At 48.4% G+C, this 20,212-nt stretch overlaps 1 protein-coding gene across 2 annotated transcripts; it reads right to left on the reverse strand.

The window, feature by feature from the left end:
• Positions 1–4,941: 4,941 nt before the first annotated feature.
• Pglyrp2 (peptidoglycan recognition protein 2) lies at positions 4,942–18,600 on the reverse strand. 2 transcript variants are annotated; one of them, XM_016009593.3, is made up of 7 exons: positions 18,441–18,600; positions 18,122–18,169; positions 14,290–14,406; positions 10,314–11,318; positions 9,220–9,430; positions 8,132–8,429; positions 4,942–5,146 (listed from the first exon to the last, which is right to left on the reverse strand). In XM_016009593.3, exons 1-7 carry the CDS (start codon positions 18,526–18,528, stop codon positions 5,123–5,125), a joined length of 1,791 nt encoding a protein of 596 aa, XP_015865079.2. In that variant the 5' UTR covers positions 18,529–18,600; the 3' UTR covers positions 4,942–5,122. The 2 variants fall into 2 exon arrangements, with proteins under 2 accessions (XP_015865079.2, XP_042123187.2); XM_042267253.2 differs by lacking the exon at positions 18,122–18,169.
• Positions 18,601–20,212: the final 1,612 nt, after the last annotated feature.

The raw sequence follows: 20,212 nt of genomic DNA on the forward strand, positions 1-20,212 counted from the left end.
TCCCCTCTCCCCCCCCCCCCGCCCCTTTACAGTCAGGCTGGGAGGGCATGATGGGGGCAGGATGCGGAGGTGGGGCGTGGAAGGGAGGTGGCAGTGCTGGCTTCTGGCGAGAAGGACAGATAGTGCACGCTGCTTCTTCCTTTGGGCTTCAGTTGCCTTCTGTGAAATGGGAGCACACTAGATAAATGCTGGCTGCCAAGAATACAGGAAATCTCCGGCTGGCCAGCCTGTGGAAGGATTCACCTGGGCCACGATTCTATTGGAACGGATCATTTATTTATTTTATTTAATTCAGGGGGTGGATGGATTTGCTGAAACAGCGTTTCTCAGTGTAACAGCTCTGCTGTTCTGGAACTCTCTTTGTGAGACCTGCCTGCCTCTGCCTCCTGAGTGCTGGGATTACAGGCATGTACCACCACCGCCTGGCTTGGAATGGATTTTTTTTTTTTTAAAAAGAGTCAACATTGATTGTTATTGTAGGTGGATGCCACAGTGCTCATGTGGTGGTCAGAGGACAACCATGTGGAGTTAGTTCTCTCCTACACTTAAATGAGATCCCAGGATGGAACTCAAGTTCCCAGGCTTATATGGCAAGTGCCACTACCCCCTGAGCCATTTGCCACCCTCCTCCACCCTGGGGGTGGAACCCAGGGCCTGAGGATGCAAGGCCTATGCTCTACTAGTGAGCCACACATCTAACCTTCTTCTTCTTTTTCTTTTTTATTGCACAGACTGGGCCTTGAGCTCACTGCGTGTGTAGCCCAGGCTAGACTTAGGCTCTTGGTTCTTGAGTCTGAAGACCTGGCTGGACACCTCCCACACAAGAGTTACGGTAGAACCAAAGACTAAGCGTGTTCAGCAACAGCTGTAGCGCTCACTGAGTCATACCTCCAACCCTTATACAGTGTTTGTCTGACATAATGAAACGGGGCTCACGTGGGGAAAGAAACCAAATAAACCAAACCAACAAATAAAAAGGCTGGATAGCTAGCACACACCTCTAATCCCACCACCTGGGAGGCAGTGGCAGGAGGACCAGAAATTTAAGAGCAGCCTTGTCTACACACCAAGTTCAAGGCCAGCCTAGGACACAATAGACAAAGGAAGCCATCTTCCAAAAGTCTCCTTTATGTCTTTACTCAGTCACTAGCCCCTCTGAATAAAGAGATTTACTTTTATAAGTTTTAATTGTGCAAGTGTGTGTGTGTGGTACTTGTGCTCATGCAAGTGGGTACAGATGCCCAAGGGAGCGTGTGATCCCTTGGAGCAGGAGTTACAGGTGCTTGTCACAGGCTCTGGGAACTGAACAGGTTCTGGTCCTCTGCAAAAGCAGTGCACACACTTCACTACTGAGCCGTCTCTCCAGCCCGATCCCCCGACTTGCAGTATCTTCATTTGCTTGGTTCTGAAATTTTTACTTTCTTTTTTCTTGCCTTTCCTTTTTATTATTTGAAACAGGGTCTTGCAATACAGCCCTGGCTGCCCTTGAACTCATGGAAAATCTCCTCCTCAGATTCGTAAGTGCTAGGTTTTTAAGTGTGTGCCACCACTCCCAGCAAGGATTAGAACTCTAAATGAACGGACTCACTCAATGTATAGTCTTCAGCTTTTGCTTTAGTTCAGCACTGTGATCCTCCTGACAGCGTTAGTTCAAGAACGTCCTCATTTTCCTTGCTATGTGATACTCTTCAGATGTGGACACTGCCAAGTGTTCGTTCTGACATCAGTGAACACCCGAGTTATTTGGAGTTATCAGTTGCAGTCTTTTTTTTTTTGTTTTTTTGTTTTTTTTTTGTTTGTTTGTTTTTTTCGAGACAGGGTTTCTCTGCGTAGCTTTGCGCCTTTCCTGGAGCTCAGGCTGGCCTTGAACTCACAGAGATCCGCCTGGCTCTGCCTCCCAAGTGCTGGGATTAAAGGTGTGCACCACCACCGCCCGGCTATCAGTTGCAGTCTTGGTGGACATGTCTATTGCATATTTTCCTAGCAGGAGAATTGCTGGGTCAAAGGAGACCTAGACAATCATGCTAGGCTGGCCTTGAACTTGGTGTGTAGACAAGGATGGTCTTAAATTTCTGATCCTCCTGCCACTGCCTCCCAGGTGCTGGGATCAGAGGTGTGCACTAGATATCCAGCCTTCTTATTTGTTGGTTTGGTTTATTCCCCCACTCAAGCCAGAGTTTCATTGTGTTAGACAGAAACTTCATCAACTGACTATATTTTTAGCCTGTATGTCTTTTTTTTTTTTCCACACAAGTTCTCCTATGTAGCCCAGGTTGGCCTTGAACCTTTGATCTTCCTGCTTCAGTGTCTTGAATGCTGGGATTAATCACTGTGATCAGTATTAAAAGGCACCCCCACCCTATGTGCGTGCGTGAGTGCGTGCGTGCGTGCGTGCGTGCGTGCGTGCGTGCGTGCGTGTGTGTGTTTAGGGAGTAGAATATGTCTGTGTGAGAGGGTATCCGTAGAGGCCAGAAGCACTGGATTCTCCTGAGTCACAGCTCTTTGTTAGCTGCCCGATGAGTGCTGAGAACTAAGCGTGGCTTTAGGAGTATGTTCTCTTAACTGCTGAGCAATTTCTCCAGCCCCCATCCCCGATTTATTTTTAAATGCAAGTAAAATTCATACAACATAAATGTAACATGCTTTGGCTTGGGGTTTTGGTGCTGATGACCTGGGTATGTTCTGTTGTGAAATCTCTTTGAGGTGAATTCTGGTGTACTGTCCAGCATCTTTGATGTGTTGATAGATATTTACTTCGAAAAGAGGTGGGGCCTTCAAGATAGCTCAGTGGATAAAAGGCACTTCCCTGGGACCCCATGGCAGAAGGAGATAACTGATTGTCACAAGGTGTCCTCTACATTCTTCTGCATGACACATGCACACGCAAAACAAATAAAATACAATAAAAAATTAACCAAAAAGAAGGAGGTAAATGTTCTGGCAGGGGTGAGTCAGCACCATTCTGACCCAGGTTGGAGTGCTGGCCATCCTCTTTCTCACTGTGACCTCAGACAAGTCATTTCCTCTCTCTGAGCTTCCTTATTCGTAAAGGATGATGGTATCAGTCTCAAAAAGCTCACATTCAAGGGCTGGAGAAATGACTCTGAGGTTAAGCAAGAAATGTTATGGCCTGGGTGGCTCACAAGCATCTTTATGTCCAGCTGCACATGACCTGAAGCCAGGTCTGGCTCTTGAGTGTGCTTACACTCAGTGCTGCAAGTGCACATACCCGTACACAGATACACAGAATTAAAAACATTTTAAAGGTCACATTTGACAAATGTTTCCTGAGTGCTGACTGTGTGCTAGATGGGGTGGGGGAAGAGAGTAAATAAATGTGATTTCTGTCCTCCTGCTCCCCACAGTCTGGGGAGGGGGACAGGTCCTGAATCCAATGGGACCTTATGAATTTGTGCGGAAGACTGGGAGGAGACAGATGTACTGGAGGAAGGATGACCAGGTGAGCAAAAACGCCACTCTTCTCAGGCTGGAGAAGTCAGGTAGGGCTTCTCCAGGGAGCTAACCTTTGCAATCTGGAGCATGAGAAGAGAACAAAAGATGGTCCCAAGGCAAAAGAGACTTTGGACAAGGGCCAGGATAACAAGAATCCGTAGGGCAGTGCACACATGGAACCCTTGGACTGGCTAGGTGCACACAGGAAGATTACATGCCACAAGCTTGAAGCCATCTGGGTTACATAGTGGACTCTGTATGAGGGGAGTTGGGTTCATGGAGTGGGAAGGATAAGGATGGCTCCTTGGGCTTATAGTGTTGGCAGTCACTGACGTCCCACACTTGGTTTAATGCTCTCCTTATTGTGCCTGTCCTGAAACTCTTGCTTTGAAAACAGGACAATGTACAAGGTGGTGGTGGCACACGCCTTTAATCCTAGCACTCTGGAGGCAGAGGTGGTCGGATCTCTGTGAGTTCGAGGCCAGCCTGGGCTACAGAGTGAGTTCCAGGAAAGGTGCAAAGTGACACAGAGAAACCCTGTCTCAAAAATATATATTTATTCTTATGTGTAGGAGAACTTTTGTTTGTTTTTTGTCTGCATGTATGTATGTGTATCACATGTGTGCCTGTTGCCTTTGGAGGTCAAGAGGGCATTGAATCCCCTGGGATCATACATAGTTTCAGACCGTTGTGAAACTCTGTATGGGTACTAGGAACTGAACCCAAGTCCTCTGAAAGAGCAGTAAGTACTCTTAATCATTTGAGTCATGGCCCTAGCTTTACACACACACACACACACACACACACACACACACACACACACACACACACACACATTGAGATAAGGTCTCCTGAATCCCAGGCTGGTCTTGAACTTCCTATATATCTGAGGATGACCATGAACTCCTGATTCTTCTGCCCTCTGTCCCTGAGCCGTGGAATTACAGGTATGCACCTTCATGCCTGGTTTCTGCAGTGTTAGATAGAGATGGAATTCAGGCCTAGAAAGGAGAACCTAAGGGAGCTCGCTTGCCATTTTCATTGGCATTTGACCTTGCAAAGCCGTAAAATGAACTGCTTCCATTTTCATTCTAACTCTCTAGTACTCACTGTTATGAATCAGTGGTCCTCAGGACCCACAGCTTCAAAGCAATCCTCCTTCCTTAAGCTCTCAAATGCTATGATTACACATGTGAGCCCCCCCCCCCCCACCACATCCAGCTTTGTTTTGTCCTGCTGGAGTTAGGATCAAGAGTCTTGGCTGGGCGGTGGTGGCGCACGCCTTTAATCCCAGCACTGGGGAGGGAGAGGCAGGTGGATCTCTATGAGTTTGAGGCCAGCCTGGTCTACAGAGTGAGGTCCAGGACAGCCAGGGCTACACAGTGAGACCCTGTCTCACAAAACAAACCAAAAACAAAACGGCTTCTTGTCAACTAGGTTCTCTACCACTCAGCCACACACTTAGCCTGCATTTTGTTTGGAGTTGGCTTTTTTTTTATTATTAAGGATTTTTTTTTTAATTTATTTACTGAGTTGGCTTTTGAGCAAAGCCTAAGTAAGGCGATGCTCATAGAGATTTCCTTTCAGAGGTCCCTTTATTGGAGGTCTGTGGTCTGTGGCTGCTCAAAGAACCATCAGGAATAGAGCCTCTTGGATCTTCACGGTTCCGTCAGAGGAGTTTTTGGTTTTCAGCCTAGAAGAAGCAAGAGAATATGAGACTTAGGGTGTATGTACGGTTGGGTCTGCCCTTCTTGCTATGGAATCTTGGATATGGGACAGACTAGGGGCCCCAAGTGAAGGAGTGGACACAAAGCTGACTGTGGTTGGGTGTGGTGGGGAAACACTTGTAATCCCAGCACTTGGGAGGCTGAGGCTAAATGATTTTGAAAGTTCAAGGTTAACATTGGGCCAGCCATGGTAGCCCAGGCCTTTACCACCTTTAATCCCAGCATTTAGGGGGCAGAGGCAAGTGGATCTCTATGATTTGAGGGTACATGGTGGAAACCCTGTCTAAAAAAACAAAACAAAACAAAACAAAACAAAACAAAAACAAATCCAGGTTTCATAACAAGTCCCTATTAAACAAACCAAACCAATCGCAAACCTGCCTGCAGGCAAGGGCGGGATGAGAACATAGCTTAATGAAAAGGAGTGGCAAGATAAGTAGAGACTGGAGGGTCAGCAGTTCGACATCATCCCTCCTGGGCTTGGCTTGTCTCAAAAAACCCAAACCGACGACCGGGGGATGGCTCAGTCAGCTAAGTGCTTGCCTTGCAAATGTGAGGACCCAGGTTTGACCCCCCAGAACCCACATAAAGGTGCTGGCCAAAGTGGCAGCTTCCAGTCCCAGCACTGGGCATCTGGAGACAAGAGGACCCTCGGGGCTAACTAGCCAGTAAGCCTAGCCTGTTCGGTGAGCTTCAGGCCAGTGAGAGATTCTGTCTCAAAGGAAGTAGATGGTTTTCCTGAGGATGACACAGGAAGTGGTCCTTTAATACCACAGCTATCAGAACACACGCTCACACATACACAGACATGCATTAAAAAGAAGAGAAAAAAAGGAAGTAGCAGTTGGATGTGATACACAAGGAAACCTTGCAGTCTCAGCACTTGAGGTGGAGGCCAGCGAGGGCTAGACCTCAAGACTTTGTTTCACAGACAAACAAAACAAAACAGACACAGGTAATGGGGATTGCCCCGGTGTGGTCAGTTAGTGCTTTAAGTCAGAGTCTAGAATGAGACTTTCGGCTGGCTGTGCTGGCTATGTCTAGATTGCTTCAATGTGAGAATCTTCAGGAGTCTTGGCAGGTAACCCACAAACCAAAACAAAACCAAAACCATAAGAATCTTCAGGAGTCGAGGCTATCAAGAACCCTTCAGTTGAGGTGAACAGAGGAGAGCAGAGCAGGGGTAGGGGCTGGACTGAGGTTGTGGAGGCAAGCGTTTGGGGGAAAGGGTCACAGTTCAGGTTAGTGTTGTGTGGACAGAAGGCTTCTGGATAGGAGGCTGGAGTGAGTTCTAGGCTAGGTGGCCTGGGATAAGGCGGTGTAGGCAGAAGGGTTTTGACTTGGGCTTCGGTAAAGCTCGCTAGTAAGGACCTAAGACAAATTGCTCTTCCGATGATCGCTTTATTTGAGAAGCACCAGGCCACAAACAATCCTGACAGGGCCCCAAAGAGAGGGAAACTTCAGGTCCAAAACACCTCAGGAGTCCCTGGCTCTGATACTTCAGGGGTGAGTGTGGGCTTGGGAGCTAAGAGTGGGTATTCACACCATGGTCTGCTGCCAACAACCAGGAAAGCAGTCAAGCACTAGATAAGATTTTGTTAGCCAGGCGGTGGTGGCACAGGCAGAGCCATGTGGATCTCTCTGAGTTTGAGGCCAGCCTGGTCTACAGAGCAGGTTCCAGGATAGTCAGGGCTACACAGAGAAACCCTGCCTCAAAAAACAAAACTTTATTTATTTATTTTTTGATGCAGGGTTTACTCTGTGTAGCCCTGGCTGTCCTGGAACCTGCTCTGTAGACCAGGCTGGTCTTGAACTCAGAGGTCTACCTGCCTCTGTCTCTGCCTCCTGAATGTGGGATCAAAGGCTTGTGCCACCATGTCTGGATTAAATAAGAAGGTAAAGTGGGAGGTGGAGAGATGGCCAGCAGTTAGGAGCCCATACTGCCTCTGCAGATGACCCAGGTTCTGTTCCCAGCACCCATGTCAAGTGGCCCACAAAGGCTGGTCAACTCCACTACAGGGATCGGATTTCCACTTCTCTCCTTGGGCATTGGCCTGCATGTAATGCACATACATATATGCCGACACATGCAAATAAAATAAATCTTTTCTTAAAAAAGGGTAAACTTATAATTCAAGATTGCTTTAGTGTTATATAGCAATTTCCTATGAATCGAAATAGTCCCTAAAGGAAAGAATGAGGGCCCCTCATCCAGGCTGGTTAGATGGAAACTTAAACAACTGCCGGGGGTGGGGGGTGGGGGTGGGGCAAGGTGGGGGATGGGACTGACCAAGGCAGCTGCCAACAACTGCCCAGAGGGGATTCTCCACTAGTGAGCTGCCTGTAGCTCATGTAGAGAGAGCTTCAGGGTTGCAGCTTTCATGACTCATCACCCGCGTTGAGGTGGCTGTTCCCATGATACAGCTGTTTTTAAGTCATCCTCAATCCTGTAAGGAACCCCTCCTCCACACTCCTGTAAGTTACCTCAGTGGAAACAACCAAGTTGGACTTTGTAGAGAATTGTTACTTTGGAAGGCTCCCTATTTGAGGTGTGTACCCCCGGGAAGACTGTCATAACTCCTGGACACGAGTGTCAGCATCAGAAAGGAACAGTGGCCTGCTATACAATTTCAGAGAGACTTTCGGTGGGTGTGGCCTGCTGGGGCAGAGAGCTGGGCAGCTGGAGGCCTGTAATCTAATGGTTATGAGTAATGGAGATCAGACTGAGGTTATAAGTCAGAGGGGTGCCAGCAGAGATGTTAGGAGTCAGGCAAAAGAAAAGATGGCTGAGGCAGGGCCAGAGCTGAAGTCGTGTCGTCAGAATAGATAGGACAGACAGACGATGCCATGGGTGGTGACTGAAGGCAGGGCCTGGCTCCTGGCTCCTGGCTCGTGCTTCGAAGGCGCAGGGGTGACAGGCTAAGCGCAGGCACATGGGCAGGCAGACTCACCTCTGTGAAGTGAGGCCAGGTGCTCAGCAGGGTGAAGAGCGCGTCCCCGGGGCAGTCAGTGCGCACCAGTTGGCGGTGTCCCAGCAGCTTGTAGTCTGCCTGCAAGTGGCCTGCGCGAATGGCGCAGCTCGGGAGCACATCACGCACCGTGTTCAGTGCTGCGTCGCTGGGCAGTGACCCAGTGTAGTTGCCCACGAAGGCCACGCCGAAACCGCGGGAGTTGTGGCCGCGCGTATGCGCTCCTACCCAGTGCCAGCCGCGGCCCTCATACACATAGCCGTCGGAGCCTACCACGAAACTGTGGAGGGGATGGGACATAAAGTGCAGAAGGGAGGTTATGCCCCTTAGCAGGCAACACCCCAACCTTGCCACGCCCCATATTCTGTCCCTGTGCCATATGACACCAAGTGCGGTACCCAGCATCTGTTTCATCCAATTTAGTGTCAATTCAGTACCCCAGAAACCTTTCTTGCAGAATGGTGCGGAATGCCTTAATCATAGCATTCAGAGAAAGAAGCAGGCAGAACTTCAAGAGTTCGAAGCAGGCAGAACTTCAAGAGTTTGAAGCCAGCTTTTTCCACATAGCTAGCTCCAGGCCAGCTATGAGACCTTGTCATATTAAAGAAGAAGGAGAAGGAGGAGGAGGAGGAGGAGGAGGAGGAGGAGGAGGAGGAGGAGGAGGAGGAGGAGGAGAAAAGGCAGCTAGGTAGTGGCGCACACCTTTAATCCCAGCACTTGGAGGCAGAGGAAGGTGGATCTCTGAGTTTGAGGCCAGCCTGGTCTACAGAGTGAGTTCCAGGACAGCCAGGGCCACACAGAGAAATTATGTCTCAAAAAAACAAACAAACGCCTTCCCTTTTCTGAATCCATCCTAAGGACTGGACAAGTGCCTTTTCACTCTTCTCCTCTCCCCATCCTTTGCCGGATTTATAGCCCCACCTCAATCCAGGACCTTGCTCCTGATCCTGACCACCTCCTGGTTCTTGACCACGCCCACTACAAACTCCTACTTCTACTTGCCAGTCTCCGCCCACTTGTTTTACTCCCTGCCTTCCAGACTCTCCCACAGTGGCCTAGGCCAGGTCCACCTGTAGCCGATGTCATCCCAGTGGCGCACGTCCTGGTGGAAATGCTGCATGGAGCGCATGTCGGCGGCGCAGCTCTGGAAGGTGGTGCAGGGTGGCGCTGGCACGTACGTGTGATGCACATATAAGAATCCCAGCGGCAGCTTGAGTGGCTTTGGGTTGCCTCGATAAGGTGCGGCTCCCCAGCGGCAGCGAGGGAGAATGGCTGGGCATCCTTAAGGGGCAAGGGAGACTCTGATCATCAAGCATTTCCTTCTGGAAGACTGAATCTCTATTAAAATGAACTTGTAGGCATCCATCTGGCCTCCAGGATTTGGAAAGAGTCTAGTTTTAGGCCAGGGATTTGGCTCTGAGGGCACACACACGACAGGTAGATAGATAGATAGATAGATAGATAGATAGATAGATAGATAGATAGATAGATAGATAGATAGATAGGCAGGTAGATACATAGGTAGATAAACAGACAGATAGATAGTATTGGGATCCACAATGTGTCCTACCACTTTCAGGAGAAAGCCCAAAAGTGTGAGCATAATGGTGCATCCCTGTTAATCCCAGCATTTGAGAGATTAAGGAAGGGGGCTTGCAAGTTCAAGACCAGCCTGGGTTATGTAGACCTTGTCTCAATAAAACAGGTTAAAAAAAAAATTCTGACCCCATGGGTTGACTTTCAATTGTGTGCTACCGTGTGTGTGTGTGTGTGTGTGTGTGTGTGTGTTGGAGCTCAGGGTATCCTGAAGCCCAGGCTGCCCTTGATATCTCTTGATCCTCTGGCCTCTACCTCTTAAGAGCTGGGATTACGAGCGTTCACCACTGTGTACAGTGTGCTGTGGTGATGGGGATTGGAGGCAGCGTCGTATGCGTATGCATGCACTCTACCAACTGAGTTATACTCCCCAACCCCCTTTTCTAAAAAATCAAATCAAGTGAACTTCTATTTATTCTTCAAGGACCGACTCTTGCATTTCTTTGACCATGTAGCTGTCCCTATCTACAGACTCTGCTGTCCCCCCTGGATTTCCTGGGCCTTGGGTTCCACTGACCGCAGCAGGCTGAGAGCATCTATTTTCTGAGGGGCCAGGGGATTTCCTTACCCAGGAAAGTCTCAGTGAACTCCTTGGTAGCTAAGGTGGCGACCTGAGCCAGCGCTTCTTGGCTCATGTTCTGCAACTGAGGTTGTCCTGGCTCCAGCTTCTGTAGCAGGACAAGGGTCTTCCATACCTGCTGGGCCAGGGCAGCAGCTGAAGTTAGAGCAGCCCCATTCTGCCTTCGGAAGTTACTTCGGAACCTTGGCTCTCCAGCCACCCCAGCTCCATAGTACTCTCTCAGCAGGTGGCTGAGGGGTGGCCGGGGCCTAGAGACCTGACTCAAGTGGTCCCCAAGGAGAGCTCCATCCAAGGCACCATTGAGGAAAGCCATGGTGAGCCTGGATGCCTTGGGATCCAACAGTGTGAAGACCCTGGGGGCAGAAAGCTGGTTCCAGCAACCCTCAGTTCCCAGGCCTGGAGGACTCCGAGTCTGGGAACCATGGAGGAATGCCAGACCCAAGTCTCCAGCCAAGATGACTGCCAGGAGTCTGTCCACAGTGGTGGGAGTCTTGGCTTTGTTATTTGGTAAAGTGGCTCCAGCATCTGTAGAAGAGGCATTTGTGAAGGCCTCCGTGAGTCGTGACCAGATGGCTCCAATGTTTGTTAAGGTGTCTCCAGCATCACAAGGGGTGGCCAGGCAGTCTGAAGGCAAGCTGGTCACACTGTGCCCTTGCAAGCCAGCCTCTAGCCCAATCAGCAGAGGCTTCACGGCTACAGTGGAGCCATCCGGTGCCAGCACCACTCCGTATTCCTGCCCATCCTTTACACTATGTTGGGCCACTTCGGAAATCAGGGCTTGAAGCTCTGGGCTCAGTGAGTGTTGTGGCTCTGTAGCGTTGTGGCTCAGGGCCTTCCGCAGCAAGTGCTGGTGAAGAGAATTGTGGGGGCTGGAGTTATTGGCTGAGAGAATCCACGCAGAGGCAGTGCGATTGGCCTCAGTCATCAGCACCTTTTGCTCAAGCTCAGCCAGGGCCTGGATGATGGAGTCCATGACCAGGGGTAAGGAGGATGCTGCAGGAGGAGAGAATGCGTCAGCCCAGTAACCCAGCTCCACTTGTTCCTGAACCTCCCCCTGTTCATGTCACATTTTCCTAATGTTCCTACCTCTCCATCCGACACCACTGTGATCAGCACTGTGTTGTGTAGAGGAGGAAACTGAGGCACCCAGACTATTGCCTGTTGGTTAAGGAGGTTGGACTGTCTATGAACACTGGGGAGCCATGGCAAGATTATGAGCAGGAAAGAGGCTTGGCCAGGTTGGCATTTGTGGTGGTTTAAACTGGAATGTTCCCCATAGGAGCATATATTTGAATCCTTGGTCATTAGGGAGTGGTGCTACTTGAGAGGGATTAGGAGGTGTGGCCTTGTTGGAGTAGGTGTGGCCCTGTTGGAGGAAGTGTGTCACTGGGGGTGGGCTTTGGGGGTTCAGAAGCCCAAGCCAGATCCAGTGGCTCTCTCTCTTCTTCCTGCTGCCTGTGTGGATCCTGATGTAGAACTCTCAGCTCCTCCAGCATAGTGTTTGCCTGTGTGCCACCATGCTTCCTACCATTCTAATTATGGACTAAACTTCTGAAACTGTAAACCAGCCCCAATTAAATGCTTTCCTTCATAAAAGTTGCTGTGGTCATGGTGTACTTTCATAACAATAGACTGAGGCATCACTCTAAGATTGTTGTTTGGGCTATTATATGGGAAGGATTTTCAAGGTGCTAGGATAATGAGGGGCAGACAGTAGAGAGGTAAGAGAGTAAGATGGCTGGTGGTGTAGTGTTGGCAATGAACAAAAGCATGGAGAATTTCTACATATGTAGGGGTAAAGACAGATCATTTAAAAATTACTCTTGGGATGGCCGGGCGGTGGTGGCGGCGGCGGCGGCGCACGCCTTTAATCCCAGCACTTGGGAGGCAGAGGCAGGCGAATCTTTGTGAGTTAGAGGCCAGCCTTGTCTACAAAGCGAGATCCAGGAAAGGCACAAAGCTACACAGAGAAACCCTATCTTGAAAAACCAAAAAACAAACAAACAACAAACAAACAAACAAAAAACAAAAACAAAAACACACACACACAAAAAAAAAAACAAAACAAAACAAAAAAAATTACTCTTGGGGCTGGAGAGATGGCTCAGAGGTTAAGAGCACTGACTGCTCTTCCAGAGACCCCTGGTTCAATTCCTAGCACCTACATGGCAACTCACACCTGTCTGTAACTCCTGTTCCAGGGTTTATGACACCCTCACACAGACATACATGCATCCAAAACACCAATGCACATACATAAAATAAAGATAAATTATTAAAAAGTTACTATTATTTTAAGTTTTATATTTTTTATTTGTGTGTGTGTGTGTGTGTGTGTGTGTGTGTGTGTGTGTGTGTGTGTAGGTGCATATGGAGGCTGGAGGTTTTGGATATACTGGAGCTGGAGTTACTGGTGGTTGTGAAAAATCTACTATGGGTGCTGGGAACAGAGCATGGGTCTTTTGCAAGAATGGTGCACTGTCTTAACCACTGAGCCATCTCTTCAGCTCAGACAGACAGTTTTTGGTGACGTATTAGAACCGGGCAGTTTTAGAAGGGAAAGCATGTTGAAGGATACTCAAGGATTATGTAGCGATTTTCTCTAATCTGAGGCCTCTTACTAAGGCTCAGGAAGTAAACCAACTTGGAAGTCTCAGGAAACTCCTAAAACCCAGGAAAGTTAAGAGGTTCCTCTCCCATTGTTATATAAGCAATAGCAACTGTAAGGATGAAGAGACATCTCACCAGCCAAGCTGCCTGGAAGTTCAGCAGGGAGCTACAGGAATGCAGCTTTTGTGAGTCATCATTCGGTTTTTGGTGATGTAGCTGCATTTGAATCACCCATGTTCCTATAAGCAACCCCAATAAGCTCACTGGTTTACTGAGCTAGATTTAAATGGAATAATTTCTTTGGTCCACCATACGTACCGTATATGGAGCATAAGATGTTCATTATGGCTTCAGAAGTAGTCACACGACACCCAGGAAGCTGAGCGTGATGGCTCATGCCTGTAATCCCAGCACTCAAAAATGCTGAGGCAGGAGGACCACCACAAGTTCAAGACTAGCTTGAACTACACAGTTCTAACCCATCCCGCCTACAAAATGAGACCTTGTCTCAAGCAAACAGACACACAGACTGGTGGGCAGACAAACAGCCCATGGGGAAGAAGAGAATGGATGTTTTTTTCCCTCTTCAAAGAAACGGAATTTTAGATGTTGGGTTACCAGGTCCAGAGAGGAGTTAGGGGTTGTTGAATAATTGCTAATGTTTATTTAAACATTTACTATGTGCCAGCAGTCACTCCAAGTGACATATATAACTTATTTAATCCTCACAGGATATTATAAGGAATGTCTTGTTAGCGTCCTGCTACAGATGAAGCATCTGAAATGGAGAGGAACCGTTAGCTGCTCCAGGCTACACAGATAGAAAGTGCAGGAAGTATAATTTGAATCCGGAAAGGCAGGTTGTTTAGTTTGTCACAGGGGCTTGCTATGTAGTGCAGGCTGACCTCTCACACTTTATATATCTCAGGCTAGCCTCAAACTCATGATCCTCCTGCCTTAGCCCCCTATGTTCTGGGGATACAGACAAGTGTTTCCACACCCAGAGCGTCCAGGCCACTTTAATCCCTATACCCTAGTGTCTGGAATCTGTGCTCTTCCTTGGGCAATTCATTCTGTAATTTTGTTTTTTCTTAAAATATCCTGTCTTTTCTTCTTCTCAATCAAACCCAGCTCTCTCTCCTCCCATCCTCCTTGTGAGTCCCTTTTCTAGGAAGCGCCCCTTAATTTTTGTTCCCAGGCCCCCAGTCTTCTCTCTGGCACCCCTTCCTTGACTCTGTGGGGGCTGGGAACATGTGCAGTGTCCTAAAGGCAGTTTGCTGAGAGCTGGATCCTTGCCCCACTAGGGTTCAACAAGGCAAGCACCCCTCCCCCAGGCCTCTGCCCTTGGACTCACCTGTCCCTGGCTCTGGCCACAGCAGCAATCCAAGCAGGATCCAGAGGACACCCCTGGCCTTCATCATTGTGGGGCTCCAGTTCCAGGGCAGAGGCCCAGCAGAGAACCTCAGAGGTGCTGGGAGGAGAGAGGTTCGTGAGAACTGACCCAACTTATCAAAGTGCAGCAGAACACCTCACCCCAGCTGAGTTCAGGGCGGGAAGCAGTGAGTGTGGGAGCAGAGTCTCTGGGTCAATGTTATTTGGGTCTCAAAGTCTCCCCTATCCTGTCCTGTCCCCGCCCAGAGTCACATGATAGGTCAGTAAGACAGATCCAGGTCAAGAGAAGCCTGTAGACTGGGAAGTTCAAACTCCAGAAATTTTTGTGCCCCCTTTAAAAACTATGATTAATTTTTTTTCCAGTACTGGAGATTAAACCTAGGGCCTTATGCATGCTAAGCAAGCACTGTACCTTTGAACTATATCCCCTGCTCCCCTTTAACATTTTATCTTACTTTATTTAAAAGGCTTTAGTGAGTTCAAGGCCAGCCTGGTCTACAATAGTGAGTTCTAGGGCAGCCAGGGCTATGTAGAGAAACCATGTCTCAAAACAACAACAACAACAACATAAAAAAGAACCCTACTCCTATGTTTAAGCTGGGTAGTAGCTCATGCCTTTAATCCCAGCACTCTGGAGTCAGAGGCAGGCAGATCTCTGAGTCTGAGGCCAACCTGGTCTATGGAGAGAGTTCCAGCATGGTCAGGGCTACACAGAGAAACCCTGTCTGGAAACAAAACAAAACAAAACAAAACAAAACAAAACAACCCAAATATATATAAAGGCTTTTCCGTTTGAATTTGAATGTATTATTATTGTATGTGTGGGTAGAGTGTATGGCCATGAGGTGGGGGTATGGGTATGTGCATGTGCCATGGCATGCAAGTGGAGATAGAGGACAGTTTTTGGGACTCAGTGTTCTCCTTCTACTTCAAGATCTAGAGATAGAACTCAAGCTTGCACAAAAAATGCCTTTATCTGCCAAAACATCTCTCCAGTCAACTGGTTTTTAATTGTTAACATGTGTTTGTATGTATGTGGGTTTTTTTGTTTGTTTGTTTGTTTGGTTTTTGTTTTTGTTTGTTTGTTCAGGTTTATATTTTTGTTTTCCAGACAGGGTATCACCATGTAGCCCTGGAACTGTAGACCAGGCTGGCCTCAAACTCAGAGATCCACCTGGGATTAAAGGCCATGCCACCTGCGCTGCCTCCCACCCCCCCCCCCCCCCCGCACCCCCAAACAGACTCTCTGTGGGTTTTTGAATAAGAGAACAATGCCTATGAAAGACAAAAGAGAGCATTGGATCCCTTGGAGCTGGAGTTACAAGCTGTTGTGAGCTACCTGATGTGGGTACTGGGATCTGGATTTTGGTTCCCAGCAACAAGTAAAGTAAGCACTGTTTTTTTCTTTTGGAGATGTATCCCTTTATTCCCTGAATTCAGGAAGTGGAGGCAGGAGGATCAGAAATTCAAGGTCACTTGTGGCTGCATAACCAGTTCAGGGATATGTGACCCTGTCTTAAAGTTCACTAATTCATTGCTTTCATTAATTAATTTAGTAGCCACACTTCCTTCTTTTATTATAGCTGGCCTCCTTTCAGATGGGCTGTACTCATATTTCACGGATAAGCCAGCTGTGGTGGCACAGGCCTGTAATCTAAGCATTTAGGAGCTAAGGCAGGATAAAATTTGAGACTGTCTGGAGCTGCATTGGAAGGTCCTGACAAAGAGAAGAAGTGGGAGGGGCTGGGGAGAAGACCCAGTGGGTAAGAGCTCTTGCTAGGCAAGCCTGAGGACCTGAATTCAAATTCCCAGAACCCTCCTGAAAAGTTGGGAATGCTGGTTGGTGGTGGCACACGCCTTTCATCCCAGCACTCAGGAAGCAGAAGCAGATCTCTGTGAGTCTGGGGCCAGCCTGGTCTACAGAGTGAGTTCCAGGACAGCCAGGACTACACAAAGAAACCCTGTCTCAAAAACAAACAAACAAAAAACAAAAACAAAACAAACAAACAAACAAACAAAACCCCCCAAAAAACTGGGTGTCTTTGTCTTTAATATCAGCGCAGTGCGGGGTGGGGAGGGTGAAGACTTAAGACCCATATTTATTGATCCCAGCACGACTTAAGCTGGCAGCTCTGCAAAAGAACAACTAAGAACCACAAAGAAAAAACAGGCAGCTCACAAGGAGCAGAACTAATGGTCTCATAATGGCTACATTCAGGCTCATAAATTTTAAGGTATCTTCAAAGGGGGCTAAATGAATTTCAGGAGGCCAATAAATGTTACACAGAGCCACTCCTGAAAAGTAGGTTGTAGCTGGAGTTTTCTCTCTGGGTCCCGCCAAGCCCTGGCAGTCCGACAGCCCACTTAAAAAATAAACACACAGAAGCTTATATTATTTAAACTGTTTGACCTAATGGCTCAGGCTTCTTGTTAACTGTTCTTATATCTTAAATTAACCCATTTCTATTAATCTATAACTTGCCATGTGGCTCGTGGCTTACCGGTATCTTAACATCTTCTCATGGCGGCAGCTAGCAGGGTCTTTCTGCCTCAGCCTTCCACTTCCTAGCTTTCTCCTCTCTCCTTGTCCCACCTATTCTTCCTGCCTGACTACTGGCCAATCAGTATTTCATTTATTAACCAATCAGAGCAACACATTTAACATACAGAACACCCCACAGCAGTAGGTACTACACCAGCTTGAAGAGGATTGTGAAAATGAAAAGGCTTAGCTGGCATGCTACTGTTAACAAATGGAGGTCAGTGACCTTCAGGGTTATCCTTAATATCCAAGGTGTCTGGGTGGCACATTCTCAAACATACTTGAAAAAGTAGTTACCATACATTACCTTCTGGAGAATCCAACCGCATGGCTACGGTTCTTAGGCTTACATTAATGCTTGCCAAAGCTGGCCATATTGGGTTCTCAATCCTCATTTAAAGTAAGTACTTTTAACTACTGAGCCATCTCTCCAGCCCCAATTCACTTTTTTTTCTTTTTTGAGACAGAATCTCACATAGCTCAGGCTGGTTTTGAGCTCCGGATCCTCCCATTTCCACTGCTCCACAGTACTGGAATTACAGGTGTGTACTGTCACACTGGGATCATTTACATCTCATTTTGAGACAGGGTGTTGCTATGTAGTCTAGACTTGCCTCAAACTCAGGGTCCTCCAACCTGAGACTCCTGAGTGTTGGGATTATAGGCATGTACTACTACACCCAGTTTAAATTCTGCCCATGCTTGGGAGTGATGCTTTGACGTCAGTCTGTCTAGTACACTGTGCCCTGTCTCGATAGTTACAGCTCTGCAGCTGCCGTCTGCACTAGAAGAACCTCTCAGCTGCCAGGTAAGACAGACTGTGCTGGGCAAGGTGGAGGCTTGTTCCTGTTATCTGAGTATTTTTCCTTTTATTGTTCTTTCCCTTGATTCTTTCTTTCTTTCTTTCTTTCTTTCTTTCTTTCTTTCTTTCTTTCTTTCTTTCTTTCTTTCTTTCTTTCTTCCTTCCTTCCTTCCTTCCTTCCTTCCTTCCTTCCTTCCTTCCTTCCTTCCTTCCTTCCTTCCTTTCTTTCTTTCTTTCTTTCTTTCTTTCTTTCTTTCTTTCTTTCTTTCTTTTTTGAGACAGGGTCTTACTATGTAGTCCAGGCTGTCCCAGAACTTGCTATGTGGACCCGGATGTCCTCAAGCATAAAGATCTGCCTGTTTCTGCCTCCTGAGTGCAAGGAATAAAGGCACAAACCATCACACCCAGAGACACAAACAGTTTTTAAGGAGGAAATAACCTTTGGCTTACAGTTTCGGCAGCTGTAATCCTTGGTCGGTTGGCCTGACTGCTCTGGGCCTGTGAGGAGAGAGGAATGTATGGTGGAGAGAGCTGCTTACCTCACAGAAGCTGAGATGCAAGAACAGAGAGAAAGGAAGGGTCGGGTCCCCTTCAGTGACTTCCTTCCACTTATCTTAAAGGTTCCATCACCTCTAGCACCCCGCGCTGGGCACTCAGTCTTTAACATGTGGGCCTTCTGGGAACCTTTCACATCCACATTCTAGTCAGCAGAGACAGGAAGCCTGTGGTTAGTGCCACCCCTACCTCCTGCAATGTACCCAACACTCACACAGGATGCTGGAGAGCTTGGGGTCTTCCTCTTTCTCCTCCTCTGCTTTTAATCCCTCGCCCTCCCCATGCAAGTGCACATGTGCCATGGTGCATGTGGGGCCGAGGACTGTGGAAATGAATTCTCTCCCTCTGCTCTGTTGGTCCCAGTGATGAAATTCAGGTCACTAGGCTTGGGGATGAGTGCCTTTACCCTTTGGACCGTCTCACTGGCCCTGCTTTTTTCCCCGCCCCCCAAGATAGGGTTTCTCTGTGTAGTTTTGGTCCCTGTCCTGGATCTCGCTCTGTAGACCAGGCTGGCCTCGAACTCACAGAGATCCGTCTGCCTCTGCCTCTCGAGTGCTGGGATTAAAGGCATGCGCCACCGCCACCCAGCCTGGCCCTGCTTTTTAAAAACCCGAGAGTATACAAGTTCATGGATGTGTGTGCGCGTATTTGTGTGTGCATGCACATGAGTGCACACATCGGGGTGAGGAAAGTATCAGTATTTTCCTCTATCCCTGCCTGCCTGCCTTATTGCCTTGAGACAGAGTAACTCCCTGAACCAGAAGATCATTGTTAGTGTGAGGCTGGCTGCAAACTCCCTGGATCTACTGGCTATCTACTGGCTATCCCTGCTTCCAAATGCTGGGTTTACTGGCTTTTTAACAGGGTGGGAGGGGCGTCTAACTCAGCCCCTCAGGCTTGCACAGCAAGTGCTCTGACCACTGAGCCGTCGTCCCAGTCTCCTGTGTTTTGTTTCTTGAGGAAGGGTCTTCCTCTGAACCCAAGGCTGGTTTTGAACATAAAGCAATTGTCTTGCTTTTGCTAGAATTACAGATATGAGCCACCATGCCTGGCTCTTGAAGGTCGCCTCCTCCCAGGCCAGCGCCAGCCGCCCCCCCCCCCCCCCATTAAACAAAAGGCAGGGCTCGGGTTTCGTTCTAGGAACCCACCTGGGTTGGTCGTGTGGGATCCGTCCTCTTCTCTGGGTGCTGATGTCTGAGTCCTGCTGAATGGTCCTGTCTCTCTTCAGTGCCTCCCCATCCAGGCTGTCCTTGAACCTCTTACATAGCCTAGGTTGGCCTGGATCTTTTTTAAGCTCCTGCTCTCTCCTAAGCGCTGGCATCCCAGGCCAGATCTAGCTCCCCTTTATTCTGGTATCTGGTGGGGCGGGAATTGCTTTCCTCTTGGCCTCCCACCCTCAAACCAGCTTTACAGCTTTCTAAGAGGCCCACCACACTAGGGACTCACCCTGAGGCAGGTCCCAGGTCAGGCTGGGGAAGCCCAGACTGAGCCAGACCAGGAATTCCCCAGGGAGTCACCCCAGGGCCTGCTCACCTACCAGGTATTCTTATTCATGTTCGTTACTATTCTCTCTCTCTCTCTCTCTCTCTCTCTCTCTCTCTCTCTCTCTCTCTCTCTCTCTCTCTCCATCGTCTCATGTAGCCCAGGCTATGTAACTCCCTATGTGGTTTAGGCTGACCTTGAATTTATGGTCTTCTGCCTTCAGCATCCAAATACGAGGATTCTAAGCATGCATCACCACAGCTAGTTTATGTGGTGCTGGGGAATCAAACCTAGGGATTCCCTCCTGCTAGACAATCTCTCTACCAACTGAGCTGCATCTTCAGCCCAGTTATTCTCTTTCCAGTGACCTCTGACCACCTAGGACAAAGCCGGGCATACAGAAACAACTCAGAAGCAGATCTCCAAGGCATGGAATTGAACGGGCTCTGCTTCTCAGGGAAGTTTGAAGCAATATTCTCCTTTAAGCCCAGGCTTCCAAAGATT

Source organism: Peromyscus maniculatus, chromosome 22 (assembly GCF_049852395.1).
Source record: "Peromyscus maniculatus bairdii isolate BWxNUB_F1_BW_parent chromosome 22, HU_Pman_BW_mat_3.1, whole genome shotgun sequence".
NCBI lineage: Eukaryota > Metazoa > Chordata > Mammalia > Rodentia > Cricetidae > Peromyscus > Peromyscus maniculatus.

Coding starts and splice junctions, on each gene's coding strand:
- Pglyrp2 (XM_016009593.3), bottom strand. CDS start 18,528: ATGGCACATGTGCACTTGCATGGGGAGGGCGAGGGATTAAAAGCAGAG. Junction 14,407..18,121: donor GGATTACAGCTGCCGAAACT/GTAAGCCAAAGG, acceptor CTCTCCTCCCAG/CACCTCTGAGGTTCTCTGCT. Junction 8,430..9,219: donor TGGGATGACATCGGCTACAG/GTGGACCTGGCC, acceptor TCCCCTCCACAG/TTTCGTGGTAGGCTCCGACG.